Genomic DNA, 18,665 nt, shown 5'->3' on the forward strand with positions numbered 1-18,665 from the left:
CCTGCAGTAGCTATTTAGAATACATAAGGGCAAAGCTCTTAGGTACATTCACTGTATTTTACCTTCACGGGGTCAGGCTTGTGTTCACCTAACTTTTCTCTCGTAATTATTTTCACAACATAAAAACACAAATGTCTTATTTAATGAGTTACCCATTACATCTTTTAAATTCACTTTCTTGAACAACACTACTGGATAAAACTATAATTCAATAACCGATAATTAACATGATAACCAAATTCCAAAATTCCACTTGTCCATGCAGTGGTTACTAAGATGCTAGTCTAAAACAATTTACTTATTTTTTAAAACACAGAATTAGTTACAAACTGAGAACAAAAATCCTCACAAAGTACATTTCATTTGGCTTTTCCAGCAGTTAAAAATCACAACTTGCAATGTTATTTATTTAAGAAAAACTACAAGCTACTATACTCATCCAGCTGCCTCAGTCTGTGGTCTCTGTAGCTGTGGCCTATCGCCTGAAATCTTCTTAAACACATGGAAAGGAGATAGTATTTCTCAAGCAGTTCTTCACTGAAAGTAGATCTTGGAGAATCACTGTAGTAAATGGTTTTCTTCATTCTCGCATATCTGGTGTGCCTTTGCACTTGGATTGATTGAATAATCTTGGAAACAAAGACCATTTGTCTGTGAAGAAAAAAACACTTTTTTTCCAGTCTTGGCAAAAGAAGAGTATAGGTATAGTCTAAGATGAGGGCAATGGATCTCAGTACCTTTTACACATTATGAATTTGATTTAAAAACAAAATACACTTAAGGGTATAAAATGGACTGGACTATAAGAGCTGATTATGAAAAATGCTACATGCTGCATTTTCAGGTACCTATCTTTTTTTCTGCATGTACTCCATTAGTTTATTATATGCAGAAATTTGTCACAGTGTATTCTGTGAATCAGCTCTATAACAAGATAGTGTTTAACAATCTAATCTGCATTTGTTAGTGTACTTACGTAAATCATACAGTTGTGTATATATACACACATGGACATACACATTTTGGACTACTGCTCTGTCAGTTAAGGTAATACATACCTATGATGCTTTGTCTTTCTAGTATATGAAAGTTGCTTTTAAAGTTGTATTAGCTTTGTAGAAGAAAGAAGTTTCAAAATCCTTCAAGATTCAGGTTCCTTTCACAGGCAAGATTGCTAAAGTAATGGCAGTAGTTAAGTAGTGTTTGTAAGGCTAAAACATGCCTTTTAAAAAGAAACTAACTTTTCAGTATTTTGAATGGCAACTTCAGCTTTTTTCACCAAATGGTTCTTTTTGTTTTAAATGAAAAGTGAGAGGGAGTCTGATTTCATTAGCACTTCTTGGGCACAGAAGTACTACGTCTCATGATGAGTTCTTTCTTAAATAAAAAGCTGCCATTTTAATTTCATTGATGGGGAGCTGAGGAAATAGTTAACATCCACTCCTCCTGATCGGAATAAGGAAAGAATCTGATCAGAACATGTCCTTGAGCTCTGTACTGCATCTTTAAGAATAACAAATGTTATTGGGGTAGATAAGCTCTTACCTTCCTTTGGGAGGACTGTATAAGTTGCTTCCATGCCTGCATGGATATGGTCAGTAACATGACAGTGCAATAACCAAGTTCCAGGGTTCTGTGGGATCATTTGCACTGTTTGAAATGTTCCTGGGAACAAATCGAAGACATCTGCCCGGTAAACTCCTGTTTGCTTCAAGATGAGAAGAAACCATCATTGAACAGTGTGGCATAACCAGACAGCAGCCCCATGAACTGCCTTTTAGTCATGTTCCCACCAAGTCTTTTAATCATACCCTGTCTGAAATGACTGTATGCCATTTCATCTGACTTTTTATTTGCTCTACCTCACATTCTTAGCAAAAATGAATGGAAAGGAACTGTTACCTTATAGTCAAAGCTGTGGCCATGGAAGTGTGCTGTGTGAATATCTATTTCATTGCCCATTGCCATCAAATACCAGCTTACTTCATCTCCAACATGCATAGTCAGACCATGTAAATTTCCAAATACCTTTCCATTAATGGCTAAAAAGAGGGAAAGAGAAAATAAGATTTTGTTTCTTGTTGTTCTCAAGGCTTTATGAGAGTTAAAAGCTACAGTTAGGTAAAAAGGAACCACTTTGAGTGGTATATAAAAATAATTTTAAAAGGTATTAATGCATTGTTATCAAAAAGAAAGGACAGCATATTATGAAATGAGTCTGATTATGCCTTCCATATTTAACTGGAAAGCAAGAAGCAGTTAAAATGGAAGTGTACTACTGTTGCACCACTACTGAAGTTTCTAAGTCTGCATTTCCTGTGGTGCATTGTAAAGGATAAGCTTTATGAGGACACGCTTTCAGGATATACATTACATTACTAACCTATTCAAATTAGTTACTTGCTAACATCAAAATTTCCAATTTACATTTTAATCTTTTCACCCTCAAAAAATGTCAACATGGAACTATTTATTTTCATACATTAAAATATGTAATTCAGCTGTACAACAATGTAAAGCAGTGAGTGAAATTTTTCTGGCTTTTTACCCTATAACTGGAAAATCAGGGAGGATGAAAAAGTCCAATTTATATGTAGTAATTTCTAACACATGCTTTTATAATGTCTCTAGAGTTGCATTAATTAAGTTAGGAAACATACCATGCATTTTGTTACTTTCAAGGAATTCCTCATTTTCTTTGTCAACAAGGTGGGGGTTGGCAGAATAGGTTTCGATGTTTTCATCCAAATACCATGACTCATTTTCATCAAAAACCATAAAAAGAAGAGCAAAATGAACTTTCTTTCTAGTATGAGACGATGGTAAATAATGTCTAGGACACACAACAAGTGTGCCTATTAATCCACTGTAAGTGTCCTGAAATCACAAATAAAAAATAATTATTAGTGGTGACTAATGCTAGAAGCGTATACAAATGGCAGGAGAACCAGGGAACAAGAACAGCAGAGAGTGTGACTTTCAAATTCTGCTCTGACTTTACTGCATTATTCAAGAGACCTTTAAATTCAAAGGCATGGTAGTGGAGCAACGACCTGACTGATACAGCAAAAAGGAGAGAGGTTTGAAACTCCTGCTTTAAGTTTATCTGTGCTGAAGTAATAAACAAAACCCTTCAGACCAATGCTAGTAGTATACCTTAATGATGTCTACTGTTGAATGGTATGCCCATGCAGTACAGTGTGGATCACCTCTCTCAGAACTAGATCTTGCTGATATTTTCCAGACATAAATTTTAGTTTCACCTAAATTAAATAAACATTGATGAATGTTAGAAGCCTGCAGATAAGCGCACGGAAAGAAGTCCTGAAACAAAGTGTTATCTCCATTTACAGCTTATACTGGTCTTGATCTTCCTCTTCCCAAACAGTGCACTGGCTAGTTTCTTCTTGTTATTTCCCTTCTGCATAATCCCGATACTTCTTGCCAATGTTCTATGTAGCTGCCCTATTTAGAATCACAGAATGGCTTGGGTTGGAAGGAACCCCAAGGATCACGTTCCAACCCCTGTGCTACAGGCATGGCAACCAACCTCCAGATCTGGTACTAACCCAAGTTGCCCAGGGCTCCCTCCAACCTAGTCTTGAACACCTCCAGGGACAGGGCATCCACATCTCTAGGCAGCCTGTTCCAGCACTTCACCACTCTGTGAAGAACTGCCCTCTGACATCCAATCTAAACCTTCCCTCCTTGAGCTTAAAACCATTCCCCCTTGTCCGATCGCTGTCTACCCAAGCAATAAGTTGATTCCCCTGCTTTTTATAATCCTCTTTTAAATACTGGAAGACTGCAGTGAGGTCACCCTGCAGCCTCCTTTTCTCCCGGCTGAATAAGCCCAGCTCCCTCAGTCTGTCTTCACAGAGGAATTGCTCCAGCTCTCTGAGCATTTTTGTGGCTCTTCTCTGGATCCTCTCCAACAACTCCACATCTTTCCTGTGTTGGGGGCCCCAGACCTGGATACAGTAGGCCAGATGGGGGCTCATGAAGGTAGAGTAAAGAGGGACAGTCACCTCCCTGTCCCTGCTGGCCTACTGATGGAGCTCCCCTACTACTCCCTTGGCTCGTCTGATGGAGACCGGGATACCATTAGCAATGGCATGTTTTACCATATTTCATAGAAACAACTGTATCCTTTGTACAGAATAAGTTTTAAAATAATAGGTAGTATAAGCTATGTTTTCCTTATGTCACTAAGTCTACTTTCTTTCATAAAAGACATGGCCAAGTTGTTTAAAAAAAAATTACTGATATGTCAAGAACTAGACACATAGCAATAGTTATGAGGGGCATTTTAATTGTAGAAATAACTCTGCCATAATCAGCATCAAAATTGTAAGAACCTGAGGTTAAAAGTAACAAACTAACAAACATCAAGTCTTTGCTGCTAAAAGTAAAGCTTTGCTAAACCTTACTAGAAAGCTTGATGTAGAAGTAACATAAGGATGCTTTGATACCTGGGTTGGTTATCGCAACAACAGAACTGTCTGTTTTCACTCCATGGGCATGTATAGAATAAGGTCTTGATGCCAGGTTCTTAAAAACTATGTTAATTTTATCTCCAACACTTGACATAATCAGTGGCCCTGTTCAATTGAAAAGATAGATTAAGGTGATTTTGTAAATAATCAGAGCAGAGAGACAGAGCTTACTGTGCTGAAACACACAACAACATTAGGATATAAATCATATTTCAGCCAAAAACTAGACATGGATAACATGCATTCACAATGATAAGCCAACTTGAGCAGTTGAAGTTAAGCAGCTAAACAAGGATGTAAATTTCAGCACCTTTGCAAATACTGTAATCAGGCAGCAAACCTGTAGGTTGCTCATTCATCCCCCCCTTGTAAAGCAAGCAATAAAATCTGGTAAAGAAAGCACTGTAAGAAGCAATTCCCCGTAGGTGTGGGGCTGTGTGGCTAGAACTATACTCAGTATTGTTCAAATTGAATTACCTTGAATTTGAAGGTGCTCCTCTTCCTCTGCTCTGCTTTTTGGAGTACTGAATGTCTGATCTGTGTACTCACGATACACTACCTTTTTGTATTTTGAGCCAATGAATGTGTCATCTTTATTTAAAAATGGATTGCCAGGGCTGAAAAACAAACGAACCCCAGTAAATAGATATGAGAATATAGCTGACATTTCTTCATGTATTTTATACCATCTTTTGCAGGTATTAAATTCGCCGTCAAAGAAAAATCTAACTCAGTGAAATGGTGATCTCATGTGCTGTATCTTCATGAAAACATTTTTGTTAAGCTGGCAAGTCCCATAAGCCGTAAGAGGAAAAAAACCAAAACAATATGAACAGACTGACTTTATAGAATTTAAGAGAATGCTGAGTGCTTTAGCTGAGAGAGAATTCAAATGGCAAGCAGTCATCCAACAATTTGCATGCCAAAAAATAAAAGCCCTTAGTAACTTCTACAGTTTTGGAATGTAGCTTAAATCTTGTAAAGTTTACATGACTCGCTGAGTTGAAAAATGAGGCACTGCTTCCCTGCTGATATCACTGGGGCTGGAGACGGAGAAAAAAAAAAAAAGAAAGAAAAAACACAAAAACAAGCTTCTTAACAGCATAGTTCATATTACTTGTGCTTAGAACTTTGAGGGAATTTGCTGTGGTGTACAGGGCAAGGGTATCTGCTTTCAGACTGAAAGAAGTATATAAAACATTAAAATAAAAGCAATCACTGTAGGCAATTACTACCTACTACTCAAATTAAGCTTATAGGCTGAAGAGGCACACACAAATTCATCAGTTCATTATTTATTCTCTACTGGTAACTGGCTTGAATTATTTTATACCATCAGTTCATTCAATGAGATTCAAATACTGGGAACAAAACGAGGTGATGAGCTTCACAATGAATGGATTCAATCACAAACTTAATATCTTGTGTAAACCAAACACATGAGAGGAGTAAAAAGGAACCTTACTCACACACAAATGTTAAATTTTGTAAGTAATCAAATATCAGGACAAAATAGTCCTATCTACAACTTGTTGGACACCTTAAGCATTCCACATCAAGGACAATACCAGCAGCAAATAATAAAAGCACGTGCAATACCCAGGATCCAATAGAATCTGCAGCTGGACCATTTCATCAACAGTGCCCAGGCAGTTCTTGAGCAGTGACTGCCCCCACCCTGGCCAGCTCCCCTCAGTTTTACATTTTTTTCACATGACGCCATACGGTATGGGATATCTCTTCGGCCAGTTGAGGTCAGCAGTCCTGAATTGACGCGTCCCCTCCCAGTTACTTGTGTCTCTGGCAGGACATGAGGCTGAAAACCTGAACTATCCTTGTGTGCATACAGCATTGCTCAGCAACAACTAAAATATCAGTGTTGATTTTTGTTATAAATCCAAAATACATCATATCGGACACTATGAAGAAAACTAACTCTATTGCAACTAAAACTAGGACACATGGCAACATTATCAGAGAAGGACCATAAATGCATATATATTTTTAGGGCTCACTTGAAAAGAAAACGCCAGGATTGCAAAGAGGAAATGGTATAAAGGAGATTGTTCCTTTGCATTCTGCACATTCTTTCCCTCCCTTGTATACATTTTTAACATACCTTTCCTTGTGATATTGATGCCGCTCAAATTCCCATGTCCTGTTCGGGGAATAGTCCCATTCAACTTCCACGGCAGCAATATAATGTGTCTTCTCATGCAAATACAGGGATGGATCCACATTCCACTGATAACATGGTTTCACTTTGTATTTCTGTTTCATGCCCCCTCTGTAGTGATCCGTTGTCAGGCACGATACTTCAAAAATTCCTAGAGGTTGTACTGGAAGTTAACGCTTCAAGACAAAAATCTTTTTGTTGCTCTTAAAACTGTATTATCTCTTTTGAACTAGAGTTTAGAGATCAAAACACAAGCCATTGTTCATATAAGACTGGAATTCTTTGTGTAACATGACTACTTGTATTACTACAATTCAGCACAGATGTAGAGGCTAAGAAAATCAAAGCTTTAGCATGAAGAGCTCGCACACGGTTTGCTACTCTTTGCACACAGCTGTACACAGTTTTAGCGTCCCCACAGATCAACATATCTGCTATTTACAGTTGCTATCTAAGCATAACATGCACACAGGTAAGCAGTTTCTAAACAAGAAACAGTATATTTCAAGCCTTCAGATATCTTGTATATCAGTCCTGCTGAACCAGAAAGGAAGAAAGAAAAGTCTACATTTTTAACTCCTTTCAGTTATTTTGTTCAAAATTAAAAATATCCCCACACCATTTCTTTCAGAAATTACTTCAATGTACTCACTGTGTTTTTTAGCTGCTGTCACACACAAAAAAAGATGAAATAAAAGCCTGCTCTTCATTGTTTTATGGGTACAATTCTATAGCGTTTGGCACATGAAGACAACGTAGCACACTGGAACTGGTAGAGTGATTACTCCCAAAACCTAGTGAGGTTCAGAAGGAAAGCAGGATCCTGCCCATTTAGTGGCAGAGCTATACAAGAACATCAAAGTGCTTCAGCTGTGGTAGGAGAGCCTTTGCCAGGCAAAGGCCAATAGCAGTTTTTATGCCAGTCAGAGGAAGTGCTACAATGAATTTCTATAGCTGTGTAATACTGCTCTGTCTGGGACATAAGCTGAAAACAAACAAAAAAATAACCAAACCACCACCACCACCACACGGGACACTTACCTTCAGAATCAGGCTTCATAATAGCTGTAACAAATGTGTGTGGGAATAGATTTGCCGTATCCTTTCTTGTTCCTTTTGTTATGAATGTGTTTTGTGAAAAGTATATCCCATGAACATCGACTTCTGACCCCAAGCCCATCAAATGCCAGGAAATCACATCGCCTTTACACATCTCGAGACCAGGCTGATTTCCATACATGTAACCATTAATGGCTGTAGAAGATTTGAAGAAGTAAAGTCAACTTTGATTAACACAAATTAAATTACATTTACATATAATATTTAAAAATAAATATAACTTCATTGTGGTGTCTTATAGTGACAAAGATATTATACTAAAATATCACAGCAGCAAAAGTAGAGGATCAGTTCAAGCAAAAACAACTTTTTAAACCCGGTACTTAAAAACAATTTCAAACTGTTCTCACTTCCAGTGTCTAAAGCACAGGAACCTGACCACCTGCAATCTTCACTGCTTTATACTGCAAGGGTTCTATACTCACACAGCAGAGATGATTCCAAATGTTGCTAGTTCAAGTTAATAATTCTTACTCCTGTGTAGACCTTCCAAAGGCTGAGCCTTTGCCAGATGCCACTGGAATGCTTACTATTGTAGCTCTGTAAATAGTAGAAATGCCGCTTTCACTGTAAGGTGTTCACAGTGCTGGTAAAGAAATCCAGCTATGGACAAAAAAGTACTCCTTTCAGCAACATCTTCTATAGGGCAGAGGTCAGTTCCTCTTGCTACCTGGCTGCATTCATAGGGGTTGCACATCGGCTGCAGACCCCGTTCCTTCATGTCTTCTGAAAGAGGTATGTAACAGTGCCAAACAGTCCACTGCTGACACTGAACTGTGGTCAGTACATTTTGAACTGATAACCACGCTGACTTGAAATTGAATTGCTTTCAAATATGGTCTGTTCCAATTGAAAGGGAATTAGCATCTCTCTTATCATACAGTCTCCCAGTCTCCAAAAATAAAAAAACTTACAGTAGAAAGGAAGCATTTGACTAGCAAAATATAAAAACCAATTTTCTTACAGTGCATTTTGTTAGATTCTTGGAAGTCCTCATTATCTTTGTCAATTTCATTAGGATTTAATGTAAACATCAAAATATTGTCATCCAAGTACCAGCTCAGATTCTCATCAAATACTGTGGCAAGTAGGAAAAACTCCCTGGTCACACTTCTCTGTTGAGAGAAAAATATCACAAAGGAAAATAAAATTTGGTGAAGAGATCATGCCAGGAAAAAGAAAAAAAAAACACAATAAAATCATTGAATGTGTTTATTAATTTGAGTATAATTCACAAACCAGCGTAGATGCATGCATTGAAACTTCATTCAGACGACCCTAAAGCTATCTACCTGCTGTCTCAGGTGGGTAGATACCTGCTGCTGATGGCCTTCCACCAGCAGGAACCACCTCCAGATTCAGATACTGATCTTTAAAGTTTCTACAATTTTCTAGTCATTCTCATCCTACGTAAGACTTGAAGGCTAATGACTGTGACATTAATTTCATAACACAGTGTCTGCCTACGTGGAACCAGGCTGATTTTTTTAAAAAAAAAAAAAAAACAACACAATTTTTTTTCCCCCCATTTTTTGTATGTCTCTCAGTGCATGGGCTAGATGGTGATGTGCAGAGCCCAGTTCAGGAAAAGAAAGCAGATTCAGTTACAGCGAGGCAAATGCTTCCATGTTTTTCCTCTTTGACTGACCTGTTTTGCAGAAGGAAGTAGAGCTCCTTTCCTGCACACCAAAAGAGGACCTACAAGGCCCGAACTGGTGTCTCTGACTGAATCCACAGCTGAGTAATAAAACCAAGTTAAGCAGTCTGGATCTTGGTCTGTGGGGCCCACATCTTTTGGCACATTCCACTCATACGTAAACGTAGCACCAGGACTGACATGGGAAGCTGGAGATTCAGTATCTGTTATAGAAATCAAAATTAGGAATTAAGCCTAATGAAACCTGTTTATTTTTTCACCTTTAACGCATTAATATATGCAACAGCTTGTTCTCTGCTGCTTGCAAGGTCCATCTCCACAGGCGCACCTCTGGAGGCAGTTCTATACAATGCTCCCTCGTTGCTCTTGTGGTAACTCACACCATGGGGCTGGATGCTAAATGGGCGGCTGGCGTTATTTCGGAAAGTCACCTTGATGCTCTCGCCCACTTCCGCCTTGATAACAGGTCCTAGAAGAGATCACAAAATCTGATTTTGTGTCAAGCGATGAAGCAATCACCACAAGCTCATAGCAATGGCCGCCTGCTTTTCCCATTGTGTATTAACTGCCCCTGAGCTTGTCTGGCCACAGACAAGGTCCCTGCTACATGGCCCAAGTCTCATGGCATCCTGCCTTCAACTGGACTGTTCGCCTCCCATGAAGTCCCTGTGTAAACAGGACAGTTCCTTCCTTTGGAAAGGGACCTGCAGACATTAGTACCAATCTCAAACTTACTCCAAAACCGTGTCAGAAGCAGCCAACTTATAGACAGGGTTAGAATTGCCTACTCTGGCTTTGTAATTCAGGCTTGCCCTTTGAAGACCATGGCATACTCCCTCAGGCAAATTGGGGATGATGACAGCATTCCCTTTAGGAACTTTGCATACACCCTGAGGTGGCTTTTGGAGCAAGCTGCAGGCATCAGTGTCTGAAGGAGGAAGGGAGCACTAAGGAGGGAGGAGGTGAAAGGGCACTATTGGCCAGGCAGTAGAAGTTATACTTTCCTCTGATAAATCTTTATTATAAAATCTTTCTGAATATCTTACCTAAGAGACCAAGATGTTCTTCGTCTGGGAGCCTTTTTTTATGTGCCGTGAAAGTACCATCTGTATATTCCTTATAAATGGCTTTTTTATAAGAGCCACCAATTCTTGTCTCACTTCGTTCAAAAAATACAGAAGATTCACTGTGTGAAAGAAATTGGAATAGATGCAAAAAAATTCAAGTCACGACACTGCAATTCCTCTTCAACCCAGTGACATTACTAACACTTCAGCAAAATTTATCTTAAGATCACAAAGGAAAAAAATGAACTAATTTGTTCTTATCTTAGCATTAATATTTAATATTAATATTTAATCACAGCTGAGGACAATGAGAAATTCTACTGAAAGGCAAATTCTACCATAAGGCTTACTCCTATTCAGCATGCTCATATCAAATCTGCTTGAAAGTGAAACTTCTTGGAGGCATTTACCTGTCAGCAATTAATTCTTGTCCTGTAAAATGGTTAAGGGCAGATGGGCCATAATTCCAGATAATCTCTTCAGCAGCAATGAAGTATTGCCTTATCTTTGGAGTCTCATTGTGATTTATTGGGGATTTTCTACAACTTTCTACTTTAAAAAGGGCCTGCATACCACCTGGAAAAAATGAGGTAAGAAAATTAAAGAAGCTGCAATTCATTTTTTTTTCCCCTGTGATTCTAATAACTCCTCTTACCTGGAGAATTCCTAGAGTACTGCTAAACCAAGTACTAAAAGACAGACCAGATTTTCCTCTAAATCTAATCAGTGGCTCACTTGTGAAACTTAGGTCTTTGTACCCTAGGAGACAGATCCAATAGTGAATCTCCTTGCTGAAGGTACAAACAGTTCCAAAAGAAAAAAAAAAAAAAAAAAGAGAGAGAGAGAGAAAGTGCCCTTTTGCAGCTAAATTGGGCCAATTTGTAGGATTTTCATGTTGCTCATGAAGCATCATCCACATCAAGATACTGCAGGATGCTCTAGTTATCTAAAAACTTCTATCCTGTGCAGCTGAATTTGGAGGACAAACACGTTCCTCCCTGTTTTCAGATCCTAGAGCCTGATTTGAGTTCTGTGTTCTTTGACTTTTATGACAGATGACTTCTGTAACTTACATGATCGGTATCCCCCTAAGTGAAAGTGTGGCATTAGCTTCTACATATTTCATATGGTTAAAAGACCATGGGAAATACACTAAGATACAAGGAAGACAAATACAGATAATCTCTGATTATTAGCCAGTGTTCTTTCCAGAATGTGTCACCAAGAGGCAAATTAACCTGTCTGTCCTGTGTCCTTGCCCAAACATGAAACTAGCACTAACCTTTTTTGTTGGCAAACAGAATGTTGTGATCAGTTACCATCAGTAAGAGGTAAACATCAAGATATTGTTTATCTAAAGTCCAAGTATACAAAAATGCAGTGATGCCAATTGCTGTCAATTGATAACAATTTCCATTAACAATAACAATATTTTAGGTTTAGGAATGTACCCACAGAATCAATCAATACACTTCATAGCACTTCATTTGCTATGAAAAGTTGTTTGGTTGTTGTTTTTTTTTTGGTTGGTTGGTTGGTTTTTACCTTGAGGAGAACATTGTCTGGCAAATAACCACATCAGGAGTATGTGAAAGAGACTCATTAAATTAGTAGCTCAAGCTGAAAAAAAATCCTGATGTCTGTGATTTATTCTGTACCTTCTATATGGTCATTCACTTGGCAGCTCAGCAGCCATTCCCCAGGATTCCTTGGTATCATGAGAGCATCAATAAATGTGGCTGGGAAGAGGTTAATGGTGTCAACTCGATGGTGTCTTTCTATTAAGGTCTGACCATGAAAGTAGGCTGAATGGATGTCAGCTTCATTACCCATGCCAAAAAGATGCCATTTTACCTTATCTTCCACACACATTGTGAGATTTGGGAGGTATCCATACATGTACCCATTGATTGCTAAAAAAAAAAAAAAAATCCACAAACAACCATATTAATTATTACTGTTACATTCATAGAGCTCAGGATCTTTATTTCAAAGGTGAGGGACATACAACCATTACTCTATTTTTCAGAATAAAGAGAATTTCAGAACAGAATACTGGACCTTTGAAAATTAACCAACATCAGACACAAACTTTATCTTCACATCTACTTGCAGCTCCTGCTGTGATTCTGGAAACCAAGAATAAGCCAAAAGTACCTTTTGTTGACACTAACAGTAAAATCTCTTTTTCTAAACTGCAATATTATATAGTATAGTTTATGACTAGGAAGCAAAATACATTACAAAACTGTCTATGGTGTTGAGGAAATTTTAGTGCCAAAAAAAAGTTTTGGTCCCTAGGAATCCTCTTTCACAATTCCAAAGGGTTGATTGTACAATACTGGTTGTAACTTTTTTTTTCCTTTTTTTTTTTTTTTAATTTTAAAAGGAGTTTAATTCTCCAAGAAAAAGTTCTGTTTTTTAAAGAAAAATCTTTAAAAGAGACAACCCATAAAAAAACCAATACCTCTTTACATCAATGGCAAGTAACATTAATATTAAGTTCTCTCACAGTGCATTTTATTGCTTTCCTGAAAGTCCTCATCATCTTTGTTAACTTCGGAAGGCTCAGAACAGTAAGTCCTGATATTGTCCTCTAGATACCAACTGAGATTTTCATCCATCACAGAGAACATAAGGATAAATTCAGCATCGACATATTTATTGTTGTCCTTATTCATTGCACCTGAAAAAGAAAGTAGCATATTCTCTAGCAACTGGCAATATCTGTTCAGTTTTAAGCACAGTATCAATAAGGATGATGGCTGTTTACTTGACATTTTGTTGTTTATCTTGAGTGTGACTGTACGTATAAACTTACAGCCATATTGGGAAAACAAAGGTTGGTTTTAAGAGACGCAATAAAAGAACTTTGCTAAAAATAAATATTGTATGTGATAATTATGTAAAACATTTTTCTACATATGTTCTACAGAGATTACACTTTTGCATAACTAGCACACATTTCACTCATTTGCCTAGCACACAAAATCAAATTAAATCCCATCCTATCATTAGAAGGCAGCTAATTGACAAGACAAAATCCACTATTTCAAAATGAACTGTGATTTCCTCTTCCAGAAAATTAGTTCAGTTACATTTATCAAGTGCCGTTATCAATCACCTTGTATATGTAGTAGTTAATTCATGTTTTACCTTTCTTGCAAATTATTAAAGGCCCAACAAGCCCTGAGGCAACATCTCTTGGAGCATCTATGTGAGAGTGGTAAACTCTGGTTATGCAGTCTGCATCTCCTTCAGCAGGACCTTGATCTTCTGTCACATCCCACGTATAAGTGTACTGGCCTCCAGGCTTCACAGCATCATCTCTTTTATCAAAACCTTTGGTATTGTCTGGATAAAAAGCACCTGAGGAATGGCACACAGCCAACATTAAGATAACACATTTCACAATACAGTGTCAGAATAGTGCTTTGAAGTTGATTACATGCTGCAGTAACAGGGATTGAATACTCAAATAGAGGTAAAACAAATTTTAATTCAGATGGATAGACCTTTCCCTTCTGCTAGAGTTCCTTCACTTGACTTTGAGTTCTGCAGGTGCGCTTTGACAAGTAACTTTAAATTGAGTTCTTTATTAAGAGGGCACAATGCACTTCTGCTAAAGAGACAACAGCTAAAATATTTGTAAAACATTTGTTAAATATTGATCTTGGAATCTATTCTAAAACATTGCATTCCTCTCCAAAGAACACAGGTGCGGCTGAGCAACAGCGGTAATATGGTAAACATTATTCTATATATTACCATACAACATGCTGTTCTCCCATAGTGTGTCAATACCAAGTCACATATTTGATGTAATGAAAACCTTTTAAAAATAGTAGATGTTAAACTAATATTTCATAATTTTTTTTCCCCACTGAAAAATTTTCAAAGACTACTTTTGACAGTATCTACTCAATAATTCACACGGTTTTTAAGGCATCTTAATAAAACTTCCAGTGGCTATACTCCAGTGCTGTCTTTTTTGCAGTTAATAGTATGGAAAACTACACAGTGAGGTGCATCTGGCAGGGTGAATTGTCAGGCTACAGCCTCAGATTTAGATGTCATCATATTACGTTCAGTAGTTTTCAAGGAGGAAGCAGGAATCACAGTATTTTCTCAGGAGGGACATGCTGCTCTTTCTGACAGATGACCCCTTTGTGGGTTGCTGTATGCATAAAAGATGCTACAAAAACACTCTATAGATGTTAGAATTGTCCAGAAGAGAAGGTGACTTTTCTGCCTATCAATATGCAAGGAATCCACTAATTTCAGTGAAACTGCAGCAGTGTTTCACAGCCTGAAAATCTCTCACTATTGCCAATAACTACTGTCTTCACTAATACCAGTAGCATTGCTACAGTACATCTGAAAGCATGACACCTTTCTATTTCACGAATTTATTAACCTAAGCTGAAGGCATTTCCCTGTTTTAAGGAACTTGTGTATCTTATATCTTGTATATAATTCAGAATTCTTAATACTGTTAAGAGTTATAACTTATACAAACAGTATTTTCTTTACAACAGCATTTTTTTTTCCTTCAGACATCCCTATATTACCCTTATTTCAGGTGGAATGTTCATCTAAAACTGCCTCCTATATGAACCCCACTTTTGGCTCAGTATTTCACTCTTGGACAAACACCAAATGTTCTTAATCAGCTCCTATTTTAAACAGCATGCATCTTATTTTAGAAGATAATTTGCTTAGGCAGTTGTATGTTTGATGACAAAGCTTTTGTTAAATTCTGACACAGAATGGACTCGAGCTTACCTTCATTTTCCTTTGTATATTTTACACCATGTGGATGCAGTGTGTAGTTTCTGGAAGCAAAGTTCTTCAAGTGAACAACAATGGAATCGCCAACTTCTCCCTTAATGATAGGGCCTAAAAAACCCAGCCAGGAAGGTTTCTCAACTATCACATCATATAAAATATTGGTGTACTGAGTGTAGACAGCCTTCTTATAAATGCTTCCTATCCTTTGTGGTCCTCTTTTAAGGAAGACTTCAGCTTGCCTGTAAAGAAAATACACAAACATCTATAATGGCAGATATTCACTTTATACTTGAACAGTGCTAATTAGCAGATCTCAAAGACCAGGCCTCTGTAGCACTGTGCACAATACATTCATATTCCTGAAGAGTACAGGCACTCAGAGACTAAATGCTACACAACAACTAGGAATTTTTTCTACCTATTTTGTAGACTGAAGATAAGGGTATTTGATACAATTTTCTGCTGCTTATAAATCAAACAACAGGTCTTCCTGCTTCCTGCACATTTTTGTATGCGCTTCAAGTTCTGCATAACTTTCCAAAGCCAGTTAAAACTAACAAGTATCATGTTATGTTGACTTCACAGTCAGCAAGGAGAAGACTCTTCTTATTTGTGATATACTTCTTCACTCTTCATTTAGTTCTACTTCATTTTAAAAGCACTGAAAAAATAGAAAGGATGACTTCTTTTTTTTTCCCCGTCCAATACTTTCTTTAGTGCCTCTGATATCCGAGTTTTCTTTATTATTTATGTTTTCAGGGTATCTCCTTTCTTCTCACCACACTTATCCTCTGTTTCTCGTACTGCAAAGAGCCTTTCTAGCATGAAACATTCCAGCTGCTGCACCTCCACAAAAAAGCAACCACTGCCAACAACGAATATTTAAAAAGGGAAAATTGTGCCCAACAGAACAATTTTAATGTGTTAAACTTCTGAGTTTAAAAAAGTAAAAGCAGAAGCCTTCCCTTCATCACTGCCACTTGGCTAATTCAAAATAACACTAGGCATTCACATGATCATTTCCCTGCCTCTAGTTAATAAACATTTCATTACAATAAAGTCACAAAAAGAACGTTACATTGTACAACATTTTTAATCAGCAGAGTTGCAATTTAGTTCTTAAGCAAGTCAGGAAAAAGTAAATACTCCCTTATATGTCAGCCACCAAGTTCACTGACACTAGCACAATCCATTTCACCGACTTCACCAGATCTTAATCCAGTCCTAGCATCTAAAGCAGACAATGCTATTAAATAAAACTCCATCAGTATGAACTACATTACTTACTCTTCTTCTGCAAAACGTTGTCCAGATATGATATCAGTACTACCAGGAGCATAGTCCCATGCTGTCTCTACAATCCCGATGTAGTACTCCCTGGTCACTGCTCCAGTTCGGCAACAGCAAAAAAACAGAACAATGTTTAGCAAGTATAGCTTCATTCTGCATTCACGAACCTCGTGGAAAGTGTGAAATAGAGACAGAGAATGGGTACATGCAATTTCCCTTTATATGGTCTTTCTTTCCCACCCCCACCCTTTCTCTCCTGATTTGCTTTGGCGAATATAATAAAACGTTGCACAATGTCTCTGTGCGTGAAGTGTAAACAAGAGATTCTGGTAACCTTGTTAGTTCTCGTAATCTTCAAAGGAATTTTTTCTATTTCTGCCAACTACTAGAATGCAAATTACTACTTAGACTGTTATCAGATTGTAAATCTTGTAGTTTAATTGAAGGTAAATAAGTTTAACTACATTCTTCATCGTCTTTATCTCTGTCTCTGTAGCCTGTATACTATTGAGAAAATTTCTGTGAAGACTGGCTGAAGAACACAATGTTTTAAGTGCACTATGAAAAGCAATAAATGACATCAGTTTATCTCACTGTGTCTGTTCTGTGTGGACAAAACTGAAAGCAAGGCAGGTCCTCCTGCACGTGCAGACTTCTGCTGCGTATTTACCTTGTGCTTTCTGAGCCTACAGATCTCTTCTGCTTCCTCTCTGTACAGCAATTATTGAACTGGCAAGACAGAGATGGATGAAGGAGGACTGAGGTTACTGCTGTCAGAGCAGCATTTAGACACTGATGAATACTTGGATAAGCTCTGCTAACTTACCACAGTTCCATGTAAATATAATTTTAGAACGAAGTATGGAAAATATAGCTAAAGAAGAAATGGATATATTCAAGGATTGAGGCCAAGGCAGGGGAATGCACTGCATCCATTTCCAAGCAATTTCAGTACTGCTCAAATGGAAAATAGACTCAGAAATTCCACAGAATTAACTTCTTATGTTATCCTCCTTCAGGCCTGCTACCAGACAGGATAAGCCACATTCCTCAATGATTAAAAGCATAATAGATGTATGAAGCTCAAGATTACTTTAACAGCTACTGTTATCTAAATTTACTATTCATTCTTGAAAGTTATACTTTTGTTTTATTCAAATTTGGCAAATATTCTCTATTGACTAGTTTCATTGAAAAACAACAACAGAATTGAACCTTATACCCAGGACTTTTAAAAAGCACCTAACCAGACCTGGATTTTCCATGCTGTCGTGGTTCATCTGAAGCTGTAAACATATCAGGCCAACTGAAAGCTTGCAAATTGTAAACGCTTCTTAAAAAAAAAAAAAATTATTCATAGTCACTTGGGCTCTCTTAAAATCTCTTTTGCACTCTGAGCACTGATCACACATTAAAAAATGAGACTTCTCCCTGTATGACAGCATCTTTGAAGCTATTTTCCTAATTATGATAATTTTTGATGGAAGACTAAAATTCAGACCATAACTAAAGTGCAATAGATTTCCTTTAACAGCAAAGAAATCTAAACTTTGTGTACCTGGACCAAGCTATACAGACAAATTACCAATAGTAACCGCAATCCATGCAGAACACATCAATCACCACCACAGTATCACCTTTTGGAACCTTCTGAATGGCTGAATTAAATGGAAAAGTCCTGCTTCTGTTTAAAAGACCGTAACCAAAGCCAAGCTTTGAAATTTGACTAGATCATGAAATTCTGGAGTTTCCCAAGTTGGCATCAGTGCTCAGAACAACTTCCACATAGATTTTTTATTTTTCTTTTATGCAGTTATTAGTGGAAAGGCCAGTTTGTTGAGGCTGCATATTCCTCTTTGTAACTAACTGAGGTTAAAAAAAAAAAAAAGTTAACCCCCTCTTATACTACTGAAATTTAAAGTTATTCCTCAATACACAGCTAGTGTACATATGTGCACATATAGGTGAGCTATTTGGTTTAAATGTGTTCAAAGGTCACTGGACTGAGAAGAAAATGCACACAACCAGCGTCCTAGAGACCCTGTTATTTATTTAAGGGTAAAAATATG

The 18,665-nt window shown here is 37.5% G+C and overlaps 1 protein-coding gene across 2 annotated transcripts; it reads right to left on the reverse strand.

Moving 5' to 3' along the window:
* Positions 1-120: 120 nt before the first annotated feature.
* On the reverse strand, positions 121-16,867 carry CP (ceruloplasmin). 2 transcript variants are annotated; one of them, XM_031603600.2, is made up of 19 exons: positions 16,594-16,860; positions 15,301-15,545; positions 13,672-13,884; positions 13,028-13,201; positions 12,174-12,428; positions 10,926-11,091; positions 10,495-10,634; positions 9,777-9,917; positions 9,440-9,651; positions 8,756-8,906; positions 7,714-7,926; positions 6,616-6,823; positions 4,974-5,113; positions 4,473-4,601; positions 3,157-3,263; positions 2,661-2,877; positions 1,903-2,042; positions 1,546-1,708; positions 121-651 (listed from the first exon to the last, which is right to left on the reverse strand). In XM_031603600.2, the coding sequence occupies exons 1-19, from the start codon at positions 16,746-16,748 to the stop codon at positions 581-583; spliced, it is 3,240 nt and encodes a 1,079-aa protein (XP_031459460.2). In that variant the 5' UTR covers positions 16,749-16,860; the 3' UTR covers positions 121-580. The 2 variants fall into 2 exon arrangements, with proteins under 2 accessions (XP_031459460.2, XP_090003668.1); XM_090147542.1 differs by lacking the exon at positions 121-651 and having other exon boundaries at positions 659-1,708; positions 16,594-16,867.
* Positions 16,868-18,665: the final 1,798 nt, after the last annotated feature.

The sequence above is a fragment of the Phasianus colchicus genome, chromosome 10 (assembly GCF_987193195.1).
Source record: "Phasianus colchicus chromosome 10, bPhaCol1.hap1.1, whole genome shotgun sequence".
NCBI lineage: Eukaryota > Metazoa > Chordata > Aves > Galliformes > Phasianidae > Phasianus > Phasianus colchicus.

What these genes read in the sequence shown, in the direction of transcription:
- CP (XM_090147542.1), bottom strand. Translation starts at nt 16,748, where the DNA reads ATGAAGCTATACTTGCTAAACATTGTTCTGTTTTTTTGCTGTTGCCGA. An exon ending in AGTGAATGACCATATAGAAG is followed by an intron (nt 11,092 to 12,173) that starts GTACAGAATAAA and finishes CATTTTTTCCAG; the next exon opens with GTGGTATGCAGGCCCTTTTT. An exon ending in GCCACAGCTTTGACTATAAG is followed by an intron (nt 1,709 to 1,902) that starts GTAACAGTTCCT and finishes CTCATCTTGAAG; the next exon opens with CAAACAGGAGTTTACCGGGC.